Here is a 13,432-nt window from a genome sequence, read left to right as displayed (position 1 = left end):
CATGTGTTGAAATGTTTGGGCTGAAATGCAATACAGTACCTTTGCACAACGACATGTGCATCAGTGAGGTGGTGATACATTTATTCACAGCTTTGACTTTATGTTAAAAACGTGCTTACGCAATGCACCGTGCATCGTGGCATAAATAGTGACATACACCTTGCACATTCAGAGCTGAGCGGTGTGTAGAGCCTCTCAGGGGGAAAAAAACCGAGACGAAGAGCCCTGATATATGGCCTCAGAAGGACCAATTGGGGGCTTGTGGTGACAGAATCCCGTGTGTTTATTGATTTATGCTTTGTCTATTGGATCACTATTCCTGACCTTGTGTGAGGTTGGAAAGCACATTCAGGAGAAAATCTCAGATTTGAATTAAGGCATACAGTCCGTCACCCTCATGAATATTTGATCTGTGTTGCAGCAATAACTCATTTTACTTCACCTTTGTGTCCCCTTGTCGATGTCACTGGTGTGTGTGCGTTAATCACTCTATGTGTGTGTGTGTGTGTGTTTGTGCTGCAGTGCAAGCTGGAGCAGCAGGCGTGTCTTACGGGGAAGGATCTCACCCTGAAGTGTTCAGGTCTGTGTCCTTGTCCAACTGCCGCCCCGACATCCAAGGAGAGTAAACATGGTAAGATGAAACACACACAACAGCTATGACATAGAATAAATATATATTACTTATTATTATTTGTTTTGTATTTCTGTCTCAAACACACACGAGTAAAGCAATCATCATCGCAACAATGGGCGAGACTAATTTAAATTTTTTTCCTCCGGCCTCTGCAGAGAGCTGCACCGGGCAGGATCTGGCTGATCTCGGGGAGCGTCTGAGGGACTGGTTCCAGCTTCTGCAGACCAATGCCAAGCAGAACAACAATAGCAAGTCCGGGGCCAGAACCACTGCAGCCAGCACCACATCAGGTTAGAGCCACTGTTTCATGAATCCCGACTGCATTAAGAGGGAGTTAGAACTACTTTATTAAAAAAGGCAGTAAACTGGTGATGTTATCTCTTTTATTGTATCTCTGCGGGGGCAATGGATGCTGTTGCCTGCAAGCTACCACTAACAATAAAGTTGCCACTACAGTTCTGTGAAGATGTAAAATTCCCTCAAACCCCTTTATGCCTCTGAAATAAACAACCCTGTGGCCTTTCACATGGCTGAAGAAGGTAGCAATGATGAGCAAGAGTGACTGTATCCTGCAGTTACATGGCGACACGGGTCCTGTTTAGAAATGGGTTGGATTCCAAATAAGACAATCCAGCAGCACTTTATGTTCGTTCTCGGGTGCCTTGTCTCAGTGCCTCTCGTCGCTCTGCTAGCAGAGAGAGCAACAGAAGCTAATGGTAGGTAGGAAATGTAGTCCACTAGCACAAACTAACGGCTTCCAGCTTAACACAGAAGTTCCACAGAGCCCCTTTAACATGCGGCTATAAAAAGTGCAAAGTGTCATGGTTCCAGGATCTTGTGACCTTACATTGTAATGTTACTTTTGAACAAACATCGGTGTCTTTGGTGACATTGTGGTCTATATTCAGCTGACGGTGAGGTCTACTGCACTCTCTACATCCGACAAAATAAAAATGAGTTTCACAGGAAAGGGGAAAGTTGACTGAGGTTCATCCGTGTACCAAACTTGCATGACTCGTATTGGAGCGCCGAGTGAAAAATGGAGAATAAAATCCTCGAAAATGTTGCTTTATGATTCCGCTGGTGATGCTTCCGCTGTCGTGTTTTCTGCAGCTCTCGGAAAGGTTTCAGTAGCTTTTCGGGTGGATGAATCAAGACAGTGCTGCATCACAAACAGGAGCATGCTGTGTCGGCTATGAGGTCATGACTGCCTTTGTGCGTTCGCATAGTTTTAGACGTGAATCTACACAATGCTTTATGCATCTGGCCCCAAGTCTTAACTAGGCTGTAAAGATTTACGTGGTAAATAACGATAATGATAAGATCAAAAGCCATTTTCATTAAGAAACGGAAGTTTTTCATTGAAACAAGTGACAGAAAATAACCGGGTGGATTTGTATTGGAAACAGCTCAGATATTTCTGAGCACACTGGCATGGTTTCATTTTCCATTTGTACAGCTGTCCCCTGATAAGAAATGTTTGTTTGTCTGTCTTTGTGTTTGCAGTGCTGGACAGGAGCCTGGTGGCCAGCTGTAAGGACTCCATAGGCTGGATGTTTTCCAAGCTGGACACCAATAGTGACCTGTACCTGGACCAAGCTGAGCTGGCTGCCATCAACCTGGACAAGTACGAGGTGTGCATCCGGCCCTTCTTCAACTCCTGCGACTCCTACAGGGACGGCAAGGTGTCCACTGCCGAGTGGTGCCTCTGCTTCTGGAGAGAGAGTGAGTATCCTGGGCAGGCTTTGTGGGGTTTATGCTCTGTACGTACAGAGACATTCATCACGTGCTGCGTGTGCTGACATATTTCCCTCGGCACATGCATTGAAACTTGAAGGTGCTCGGCCGCCCTCAGGTGCAGCCACCTCTGTGCTGTGCGCCGGTCCGTCACTATTTGTCTTCCTACTCATCCTCCTGCCCCCCGTAGGGAAGGGGTCACCGCAAGGAGCTAAAAACATTCCTGCTGCTCGCTGACAGCCTGTTTCTCCTACAGCTCTGGGAGATCGGGGCTGTCAGCCAACCAGCCAAGCAGAAACTAGGTCTCAGTCCCAAGCTCACACTGATCTTGAAGAAAAGACATGGGAATCGATTTCAAAATTTGCAGATCATTAGAAAACATTGAATTCACTGTTGACCTTTGATTTTAGATCATCATTATCTCTGTTCTGTGTTTAATCGTGCCCAGGAGTGCACCTTTGTTCCTTTGTTTACTCTTGTAAAACATAATTTTCTGTTCTTTTAAGAGCCCCCTTGCCTGGCTGAACTCGAGAGGATCCAAGTTAAAGACGGCGGCAAGAGAAAGTTTGGTAGGTATCCGACTCGTCATAAGAGCATTTCAACCCAATTGGATCTGTCGTTCCCGTTCGAGGGGTTTTCATCGAGCAGGCGACAAGCAGGAGGCGGGGATTAGTCCCTGATCAGTCTTGTGGATTAGAACTGGATACTGACAGACGGCAAAGCAGAGCAGCCGTCAGTGTGTCTTACATGGATGTGTGAGCGGGTGAATTTGTGAGTGTGTGTGTGTGCGTATTTGGACATGTGTGTGCACGCATGTGTGCGCACTGCAGATTTTGGCTGGCTGGGCTCTGAGTCAGGACTCTCCAAGGACACAGAGCAGCGAGCAGGGGGCAGTCTGCCAGCTCAACACTCAGATGTTCCCCGGAAAGACTCGACGGACACTGTTTTTCTGTGTTTTGTCTCATTAATGTCACACTGTTCTTTATTTACATAAGAGTTGTCTTTGAAATATTACCATCATATGAGGAGTATGCCAGTTCAAGCCTAATATACAGCAGGGTGTTTGACACTCGACAGAAATAGCGTATTCAACAGAATAAAGTGTCGCTCAACAGTTCCCTCTCCTGTCGTGAACCTTTTGTATCGCTGTATACGCTGTCATAATTTCTCGTGCAGTGTGATTGGGCGGTCACTTTTGCGGCTGGAGTACAGCGTCTGGTCACCATGGAGACACCCAAAAACCTTTCATAGAAGTATGAATTGAACATTTTGCCCGGCGCTTTGATTTCTATCGAGCAACACTCAAGTGTCGAGCACCCCACCGTGAATCAGGCTTTACCCTCCTTAAAGAGACAGTTCACCCAAAATCAAACATTATTAATATTTCTTCTGACCCGTAGTGCTGTTTATCCGTCTAGATTGTTTTAGTGTGACTTGGCGAGTTGTGAAAATATGGAAGAAAATAAGGTCACGTGCATCTGCTAATGGACTAAATAGGCTAGTTTACGTTACATCTCGGTCGAAGAGGACGCCAGTAATGTTCACATCCCGGGCAGTCATGAGCTCATCCATGTTTCTTTCTGCGCAAAGAAAACAGTTCCTACATGAAACTGCTCACAACAAGGTCTGTGGATTGTCTCGCGTAACTAGGGATGCCATTGAGTTTTGGCATGCTATTATCAGATAGCTGAGTGCCATCTAGTTCCATTAAATTCACGAGAAGGCAGAGGTCTCTATGGCAGATATCCCCAAATTCTGGCAATTCACACCGAACAATCTCGATGGATAAACAGCACTAGAGGGAATTTGAAAAGTATGTATTTTTAATTTGTTTGATCTTCGGTTGAACCGTCGCTTTTAGAAGAATAGCCCATTCAGTTAAGTTTTACCTCAGTGATAAATGCAACTACGATAGATTTTCCTCATGCGCGAACACAGGCTGTGTTTCATATTCATGTAATGCTTCACAAATTGAAAACTTTCCAATCTCTTCTCCTCCCTTATGAGAATGATGATTAGCTAACCGCCCCACACACACACACACACACACACACACACACACACACACACACACACACACACACACACTCCTCTACACCACCCCAACATGCTGCAAGATGCTGACTTTATACTTATTCACCCCTATCTTGCTCCTAGAACATATTTGTATTCATGGAATATGAAATTGGCTGCCACATATGCTGCATGCATTAGGTTCTCACTTGGGCTCGGTGCCATGTGTAATGAGGCATGATTCACGGGCTTTTGAGAGATTATGTGACATGCAGGGTCTTATAAGGTATGTAAGGCTGACTGTTCTTCCTGTTGTTTATTTTTGCGTGCCAACGCCAGGTCGATTCATCCCCAGCTGTGATGAGGACGGCTACTACAGGAAGCAGCAGTGCGACAGGGGAGAGTGCTGGTGTGTTGACCAAAACGGAGGAGAAGTGGCCGGATCTAGGATTCGTGGCAAGCCAGACTGCGGTGAGTCACATAGGTTTCAGCTGTCAATATATATGAAGAGAATTCTGACTTGAAAGCTGAACGCAGCGAGGAGAAAAAAAAAAAAAACAGCTCAAAATGTCCGCTGCAGATTGGCCCATTTCTCCGCAGCACCCTCCCCACACACACACACACACACACACACACATTCTGCACAAGGCTTTCTTTATGTTAAAGGACTGGGGCCCACTGCAACATAACTCACTGCAGGGACCAGTGCCACATTCATGTGTCCAAAGTCATTTGCATTCTAAAGCGCCGCTTGTCGCTGTGAGAAAAGTCTTTCAAGATAAATGAGGACTGGTTGGACTGAACCTGCGCCTGATAAGAATGGGTCCCCTGGCAAGGTTTAGAAATAGCTATTAAAATCCAGACAAAGTCAAACATATGCCCCTTCCTTTTTGGCATAGAAGTCAATGTTTTTAAATTGATTTTGGCATTTCTCATCGGTACAGAAAGGAATCCATCAAAGTTGAGGGGAAGACACACTGAACAGAAGTAATTACAATACACAAGATGGCCACAGCGGATAATTCAATCTGTTTTCTGTCTTGTTTGTCTTGCAGATGATGAAATGGCATATTCAGGAGATTTGGGCAGCGGGGTCGGATGGGAGGACGAGGAAGAGAAAGAAGCTGAGGAGACTGCAGAGGAGGCTGAGGAGGAAGAGGGAGAGGTGGGAGAGGTGGATGATGGGGGATATATCTGGTAACCAGTCCAGCGTCTATACGGGAGCGTCTTGATGGTCCCACACACACACACACACACACACATACAAACACAGACAAATCCTTCAAAGAGATGGACGCGGTGAAGCTCTCACACTCAGAACAACACTGGAAAAAGCGAGGGAGAGGGTTGCACGGGTTGGGAGAGGGAGGACGCATATGTAATGGGGGTATTTAATGTTACAGGATGTTCTTAAAAAGGGCAGGGGAAGGGGGAAATATCACTATTAGGAAATGTTGGGGCTGGTGTCAAGATTTTTGTCCCCCATTCTTGTGAATCTTTGTTCTCTTCTGTTGTCTGTCCTTTGAACCATCTTTGAGCAGTTTTTAGCTGATGCATAATTGAGACTTTGAGCAGTGGCAGGTGCTTGTCATGTGCTTGCATAAAAAAAATATGGAGAAAGATTGGGTGCATTTCAGTAGTCGAAATTGGCCCTCTTTCATCTGTTCCCTCTGCTAAAGTTTCAGTTTTAGGCAGGAAACTGGGGATAAAGAGAGGAAGCCTCGTGAGAGTATTGAAAAGCACCCATTTACTTTTTGTGTCATACGCTTCGGCTCGTATGTGACAGTAGTGCTCTGTCTCATTCATGACTTATGAAAAAAATAAAAATAAAAAAAAAAGGTTTCTCACGCATCACTCTTTAGCTTGTATATAATGTGTGTATCAGAAGACAGATTGTCACATATTAGTCCCGTTATCAATGCCTCGACTAGCAGAATATACTGCTCAGTTGAAAAGTGTACATCGTATCATAATGTGGATCAATTATTGTGTTTAATAAAAAAAATAAAATAAACTGGTCTAAGTGGCCCAGCTGGCCACCGTACATCTGAGTCTGTGCGTTTGTTCTCTCTCCTTGTCATGTAGGGTCTGTCATGTGTACAGCAGTCATGTGTTGCCAATTCAAAAAGATTGCTCAGCTTACACTAGGTTTTTAAGGCTGATATTGATCTATATATCTGACTTTAAGCGAGGCCGAGAGTTTAAAGCCATTCTAGCCATTCTAGCAAGCGCTGTCAGGCTGTGTTAAAGGGTGACTCTTACAGTTTTACAAATTAAAGTATGGGTACCTTGGGGAGTACCTCTGCATGAGAGGAAAAAGTAGTATAAAGCCTTTTTTGGCTCCAGAGGAAGTAGCATGTAATCTGATGTATTGCCCCTTGTGATGTCGCTCTGTTTCAAAGTTGCATTGTGGGTAATGTACCAGGTTCCGGAAAGCAGTACTCATATAACACTGTTGTACTCATTATCGACGATTTAAAGACAAATGATCAAAACAGATACAGCAGAACCAAAGATATCATCTTTTTTTACCCACAATGCAACTTACTTAGCCACATATGCAGCAGTATTGCCCCAAACATCTCAATGATGTGAAATTGTGGAGTCATGCTAAATGCTATCACTAGTAGCATGCTTACATGCTTGCAATGACAATGACCTGCTGATGTTCAGCAGGCTGAACGTGTTCATCATCGTAGTTCAGTATGTTAGCATGCTAATATGTGCACTATAACAAACCATCTGAGTTTGATGGCTTAAAAGAAATATGGTTAGGGCTGGAACAAGATTTTTTTTATTTGATGATTACACTAACTGTCTGAAAAGTTTGAGGATGCCAAAAGTCATTAAAACACATCCACATCCACATCCCACAAGGTAAAACTTTACTTTTACATTTTACAGTAAAGTCTGTACTGACAAATCATTTCATTATTCTTCCATTAAATTCAAGTGTATATGATTGTGTTTTTAGCAGAACGGCTCTATGTAATGTTTGTCTATCTGTCGGTATTTGTCGGTTTGTTGCTTGGTCAGTTGGTCATCCACTCCGGTCCCGAATGAAATATCTCAAATTACTTTATTACTGGTGTCCAGAGGATGAAGCCTATTGACTTTGGTGCTCCTCAGACTTTCCCTCTTGTTCTACCATGAGAATGCTGTGAGTGTGAGGCACTAACCATGATCCTGACTGTTGTTTCTGGTTAGCCAGATTTGTCAGATAATATGAGCCATGCTGAAATATCGGTTAGGCTCTAATTACCACAAAGCCCGTCATTACTTCACCCTCGTCCCTGAGCCAAAGTCTCCCTCAAGCAATTTCTGTAATTGATGACGCACCAACGACAAGTAGGTCAGAGCTTTGTGCATAGAAATAAATTCTTTCATTGTATTTATGGTTTAAAATTGTTCTGTTGCTACAGATATAATCAACCAGTTGTATGATGTGCTGGATTTTTAGATCAGGTAACAAACTAATCCATGTCATTTTCAACCTTCCGCTTGAGTCAAAAAGTCTCAATTTAGTACCAATCCCTTTATATGACCTACTTGAGCAAACGAGACCATCATACAGAAGATTAGCCATTTCTTTATAGTCACCAGGTCGAATAAGTAAAAAAATATTTAAATGTTTCTAACGGCGGAGTGCCGATGACCAGTTGAGGGTCACAGCCAGAAAAAAGCTGCGCTGTTGTCTGGTGGTACAGCATTAAAACAAAATTGACTCTGTTCTTGTCCACAGGGGCCGGCAGAATCAATAACAAAATTAAACTTCCCTTTAACCACTTTAAGAAAAGTTATAAAGTACATTTAACTACATTTTTAAAACTTAAACATTGAGGTAAAACAATATAACTTTTGCAGCCTATCTTAAAATTTCCATTTCAAAGACATGCTATAACTCTGTATCCTCTGAGGGGCAGAATGTGTTGTCAGTTCACTTGTACTCTTGCCCTACCTCATTCTGCAGTGGAGTGGAGCTTATAGCTATGAGAAACCAGCAGAAATGAGATACAGACCCAGGTCTGTATATGAGTGCTTCTAACAGCACAATGCCTATAGAAAACTCTCTCCTCAGCCTCCCCGGGACATTGCTCCTGCCTCTCCTCTTTGAACTATTCCGTCTGGGAACAGTGAAATAGAAACCTCACAGTATGTCACAGTGCATGCACATCTTTGGGAGCCAGGATCAGGAAAGCTTGTCTTAGCATTGTAAAAACTGACAGTAACCAATCCTCTGAAATGTCATTTCTCGGCTTCACGTTTCAGTGATAATGGAAATCAGTAGCAGTAATGTCCCAGTGGGTGAAACCTTAAATATGTTAGCCTGAGTGGGTATACCTGCCAACAGATGTCTGAATACCTGATACCAGCAGCAAAGTCTTCTGGCTACCCAAAGGGACCAATCATGCTCAGCAACCTGTCAGCTTATTATGCTGAATATTCCTCCTGCCCGGTGAAAAAAACAAGCCATATGTAACAGAAGCAGGTGTAAATTCTGACACACGCTTCCAGGAAAAGTGCACCATCTTTTCTCGATGCTGTCAATGCAAAATAACTGAATCTTAGATGTTACATGTGAAACCTGGTGTACTTAATGGGATCACAATGTTATCTGTTGCTTTGGGAGAGATGTGGGTAATTACTCTTGCTTTATTCAGCCTTCTAGCGTTACTTATCTTCCTTTTATATGCTGGTTGTCATAATGTGGGTAATTTGTGACGAGTGTAGACAGAAATATACCCAGCCTACGTCGAAGTGTCACCAGAATAAACTATTTTATTAATTCAAGGGCATTATAGTTCATGTATACATTCTCCATAGAAACTAAAGTAATATTAACTTGTTTGTGGTCTTATAAATATTTCACACTATTTCCTGCATGACTCCGGATGCAAACATTAAGAATTAATGATTGTTGTTTTAGCTGCATGTGTTGCATATATGTGGCTTTGTGTCTGTGTAACAAACTGACATACGAAACATATAAAGTTATACATTTTAAAACGCCCGTTTTGTTTTTTAAAAATCACACATAATATCAAATTAATCATCTAATGTGATTTACATCAAATCTATATAACATCTTTTAATCAAGTGTGTTTAAAGGTGCAGTGGTCCTCTATTATAGTTTGCTTTGACCAACTTGTAGCCTCCACGCCCTTCTAACTTCTTCTTCTGGGGTGTCCAACACCTTGAACACATTGACATCCTTTGTCTGGTGAAAGCGCTGCAACAATCCCTGGAAAATAGTCACTGGGATGCTAAAGTTGAGGTGCGGGTAGGTCACATTGGTAGCAAAGTCCCTTGTGTTGCTGGACACTATACCTGCAAAACAGCAAATTACCATTATATTATCTTAAAATAGCAAATACAGCAGTGCAGATTGAGCAATCAGATGTGTGTAGCTGCCTTTTCTCCAAACATGTGCTGCATTGTTGCAGTGTTCTGTGGTCGTCTTATGCCCCCCACTGATCAAAAAGAGTACATTTGGTAGCTGCAGTTCCTTTCTTACCCAGCAGCTCTCCTGAGGATCTCCGCACCACAGCACCCCCACTGGTCCCTGCTTGTACTGCACAAGTGGTCTGAAGCATGACAGGGTTGTCACTCAAACTAATAGTTTTAGAGAGGACACCGCAGGTCATGGAGGGGCCACAGCTCCGACCCAACCCACCGTATCCAACCACAACTACAGAATCACCTGTAGGCAGAGAAACCACGCTGAACAACAATCTTACAACCGTTTCATTGTGTCAAGAACTAAACTCTCCTCTGACATTAAATATGCTGCAACATGATGCTCTAAAAAACATTTCTACTGTTTCTACTAAAGGAGACTGAAATCAGACCTGGATTGAAACGCTGAGCCATTCGAGGGACCGCAGCCTCTGCGGGGGAGTCTCTCAACTGCAACAAAGCCATATCGTAGGGTGAAGAGGCTTTGGTGGAAAACAGCACATCACCCACAATATCACAGACTCTGTGAAATAGACAAAATACACACTGTGGTGAGACACACTGAAGCTTCCTAAAAGACCTTGAACCCACACAGGCATTTTTAATGAATCTAGCTGATTGAACCACAAGATGAAGAAATTGCACACAGATTAGTACAGGAGATTGAGGGAGATTCCAATCAAACACAGTACACATACAAGGTGCTTTTCATTTTGCCAGCTTGTGCTTTCTCATGCCCTATCTCCTGCCATGACATAGACATTGTCTATATTTAGATACATTTCCAAGTAGTTACCTTATATTTAACTTTTCCTACTCTATTTTGTTAATATCTGCAAGGAGGCTACACAGCTGAGGGTTTAATGTATAATATTTTCAGCCAAGGTTTTTGTTAAGTTTCACTTTTGTGCACCCGGAACACTTTGAGGTCAGATGTCAGAAATGTAATCTAGGAAACTCTGACCACCGCCGTTGACTGAAACGCAGCATAAGACTGGTGGAAGACATGAAGGAAATAAAAGAGACAGGTTAGCATTCTGAAAAACACCCGTTGTCCTGATAAGAGGTCCAATCAATCAGCAAAAGTGAGTTCAAATCAGAAAGCGCCTGTGGGGGGTGAATCAGGGGTGTGTTACCCTTTAAAAGAAAAGGGATTAAAGGAACAGTTAACCTAAAAACACAATAAAACTGTTCATCCACTCAACGAGACTACCAGTTTTACAACGTTTGACTTAGTTTTACTTACTTTGTTATCAAAAATAGTGAAAAGAGGCTTAAAGACATGTTTTAATGTGTTTTTGGATAAACATTAACCTCGAATCCTCTCCTGTACAGAGAAGAGTGTGTTTAGGGAGCGCCTGACAGCCCACAAATAGGTGAAGACAATGTGTTGTCACCTGTCCTGGTGATGGAACTTCAGGTTGACCTTCGATTTCCCGTTGACAACATGCCGGCAGGTCACAACCAGCCGAGAGGCGACAGCAACCCCAGAGCCCCAGAAGTGTCCACTGTCCACAAGGCACACGGTGGGGTATTTGACAGCTTTTGTCTCATGGGCTGTGGCAGACATGTGGAGGCCTGCCTCTTTTGGATGGAGCCAAACATCTCGGAGTGGATCTTGACTGCTCATGCAGCCGATGATGCTCCTGAAGATGGAGTGGACGGAGCAGACAAGAGTGAGGCCTATCCACTCGTTGGCCTTCCATCCAAAGGGTGACACGATCAGTCCAATGAGACGCACGTTGTCTGAGCCTTTCACCACGAATAGCCCCCCGCCCTCGGTGCCTGGCAAGCACCGGGCATCTGTGAGGATGACAGCGTTGTCCTCTCCTGCAAGGTTACTGACGATACCCCTGCTGAGGGTGCTGATGAAGAGATCTAAGCAGAGGGAGCCAAAGGGTGAGCCACATGCCACGACAGGGCAGCCTTTTTGGAGAGATTGGCTGCTCTGCCAGGGTATACTAGTCCCTGAGTTTTGGCAGCTGTCTGCCACCTTGAGCACAGCGAACCAGCTGAGGAACTGGGCATCTCTGATCAGCTCCTCACTCTCTTCATCTGCAGGGAAACGCCACTGGTCAGCCTCCTGGAAAACTGCCCGGAAAGCCTGTCTGAACTCCAGGCAGTTCACCAACATCAGCAACTCAGCTGAAACCTCTCTGTGACGTGTTGTTTTGCTTCTGGAGGGTGAGGATGCTTCTCCATGGGCCGACTGGCCGCTGTCCAGATCTCGCCCAGTAGGAAAGCTGACGCGGATTTTGAGTTTCTCACTGAAGCTGCGGGGTGACAGGAACCTGTGGTCAGCAGCAGAGAGGGGCTCCGTGTCGGTGATAAGACGGGAAAACGGGAGAGCGGGGCATAACACTGTCCCAGTGTGAGCATGGATGAGAACTCCGCTGCAGCTCACAGGTTTCTTTGGGGAATAAGCCTCGGACACCTTGACCACACAACAACACTTCTCTACCTCCTTTACCTCCATGTCGTTAGCAGCACAGGTGGACTTTAGCCATGTGTCAACAACGGTGTTGAGCAACTTGAAGATACTGGAAAACCGTTAAGAAGCAGCACATTCATATCAGCTACAGTCCGGTGGTGAGGCGACAAAACAAACCTCCATAGTAGGCAGTTCTAGAAGTCTTTCTCCGGGTTTAAACTCACAGTTATATCGCTGATAGTGTTCACTGTAGTGTTTGGTAATTCTGCCGCATCGCTTCCTGGTTGAGTGTCATTGGTCAGCGACAGACAACCCGACACCTACTGATTAATGTGATTGGTCAGAATGTGCACATGAACAGTTCCGAGCCAATGGGAAACAAGGAGGCGGGACGAGAGTAGCTCTCCCTGCTTTATGGTCATCAACAAGTTTTTGGAATTATTAATTAATTTTAGTTTGAACAGTTGAAATCCAAAAAACGCACTGACTAACCTGTTTTATTATGTACCATTTAGAATTTTAATGGAATAAGTGGAAGAATTGTTTTGTTGCTGGTTTACAGTTTTTATTCTGCTCAGTTATTCAATTGTAAGAAAGCAGAGAAGTGCAAAACACAGATGGAGCCTACTTCGCTACACTTATTTGTGGGGACTATTATGCTTAAAGAGGAATCTTAAGATATTTTAATTTTAACCTGTTTGACCATATCTATTGATTGACCCAGTTCTTCCATTATCTGTGTATTACCATGTCTAATAGTATGTAGCATGTATTTATACTGTTTTACTATTATTCTATTTAACCACTGGCAGTCATTACATATATAAAATATATATTTTAGTACCATGTATGTACGTTTTATGACTTACTCTTTTTTTATCCTTCACTATATCGTCTTTATATCTATAACGTGATATTTATTTTCCAGAAGGTGAAAATGTAACGTACCCAGTTTCCTCTCGGGATCAAGAAAGCATTTTCAGATTTTCATACTAATTAATGTATTGTAGTGATAACAGTATTACTTAGTGTTAGTTAACTACATATTTTGTTAATAACTGTAATATATAATATATAACTGTGTATTCTGCAGGTAAGAAAGCTGAAATTTTGGACACAGGGAAGATTAATATCAGTGTACTGTAATGTGCATTATTACT

General features: G+C 43.4%; 2 protein-coding genes across 3 annotated transcripts in view; one reads left to right on the top strand and one right to left on the bottom strand.

Moving 5' to 3' along the window:
• Positions 1-6,428, top strand: part of spock2 (SPARC (osteonectin), cwcv and kazal like domains proteoglycan 2) — a 34,967-nt gene extending 28,539 nt beyond the window's left edge. For both annotated transcript variants that reach the window (XM_030441841.1, XM_030441840.1), the window contains 6 exons: positions 523-631; positions 790-924; positions 2,141-2,359; positions 2,878-2,940; positions 4,724-4,855; positions 5,440-6,428. In XM_030441841.1, the coding sequence (XP_030297701.1) occupies positions 523-631; positions 790-924; positions 2,141-2,359; positions 2,878-2,940; positions 4,724-4,855; positions 5,440-5,585 (804 nt within the window). In that variant the 3' untranslated portion in view covers positions 5,586-6,428. The remainder of the gene's footprint in view (positions 1-522; positions 632-789; positions 925-2,140; positions 2,360-2,877; positions 2,941-4,723; positions 4,856-5,439) is intronic.
• Positions 6,429-6,981: 553 nt separating this feature from the next.
• Positions 6,982-12,580, bottom strand: tysnd1 (trypsin like peroxisomal matrix peptidase 1). Its single transcript, XM_030441839.1, has 4 exons — positions 11,239-12,580; positions 10,234-10,364; positions 9,900-10,085; positions 6,982-9,712 (listed from the first exon to the last, which is right to left on the bottom strand). The coding sequence occupies exons 1-4, from the start codon at positions 12,315-12,317 to the stop codon at positions 9,510-9,512; spliced, it is 1,599 nt and encodes a 532-aa protein (XP_030297699.1). The 5' UTR covers positions 12,318-12,580; the 3' UTR covers positions 6,982-9,509.
• Positions 12,581-13,432: the final 852 nt, after the last annotated feature.

This window comes from Sparus aurata, chromosome 15 (genome assembly GCF_900880675.1).
Source record: "Sparus aurata chromosome 15, fSpaAur1.1, whole genome shotgun sequence".
Lineage (NCBI taxonomy): Eukaryota > Metazoa > Chordata > Actinopteri > Spariformes > Sparidae > Sparus > Sparus aurata.
The sequence above is the reverse complement of the archived record's forward strand: the minus strand, read 5'-3'. Positions and strand labels throughout refer to the sequence as shown.

Bases quoted from the DNA above. Each gene is read 5' to 3' on its own strand.
- tysnd1 (XM_030441839.1), bottom strand. From the start codon at position 12,317: ATGGAGGTAAAGGAGGTAGAGAAGTGTTGTTGTGTGGTCAAGGTGTCC. The intron at 10,365-11,238 runs GTGACAACACAT...TCTATTTCACAG, and splicing joins AAGTTCCATCACCAGGACAG to AGTCTGTGATATTGTGGGTG. The intron at 10,086-10,233 runs GTCTGATTTCAG...CTCTGCCTACAG, and splicing joins GGCTCAGCGTTTCAATCCAG to GTGATTCTGTAGTTGTGGTT.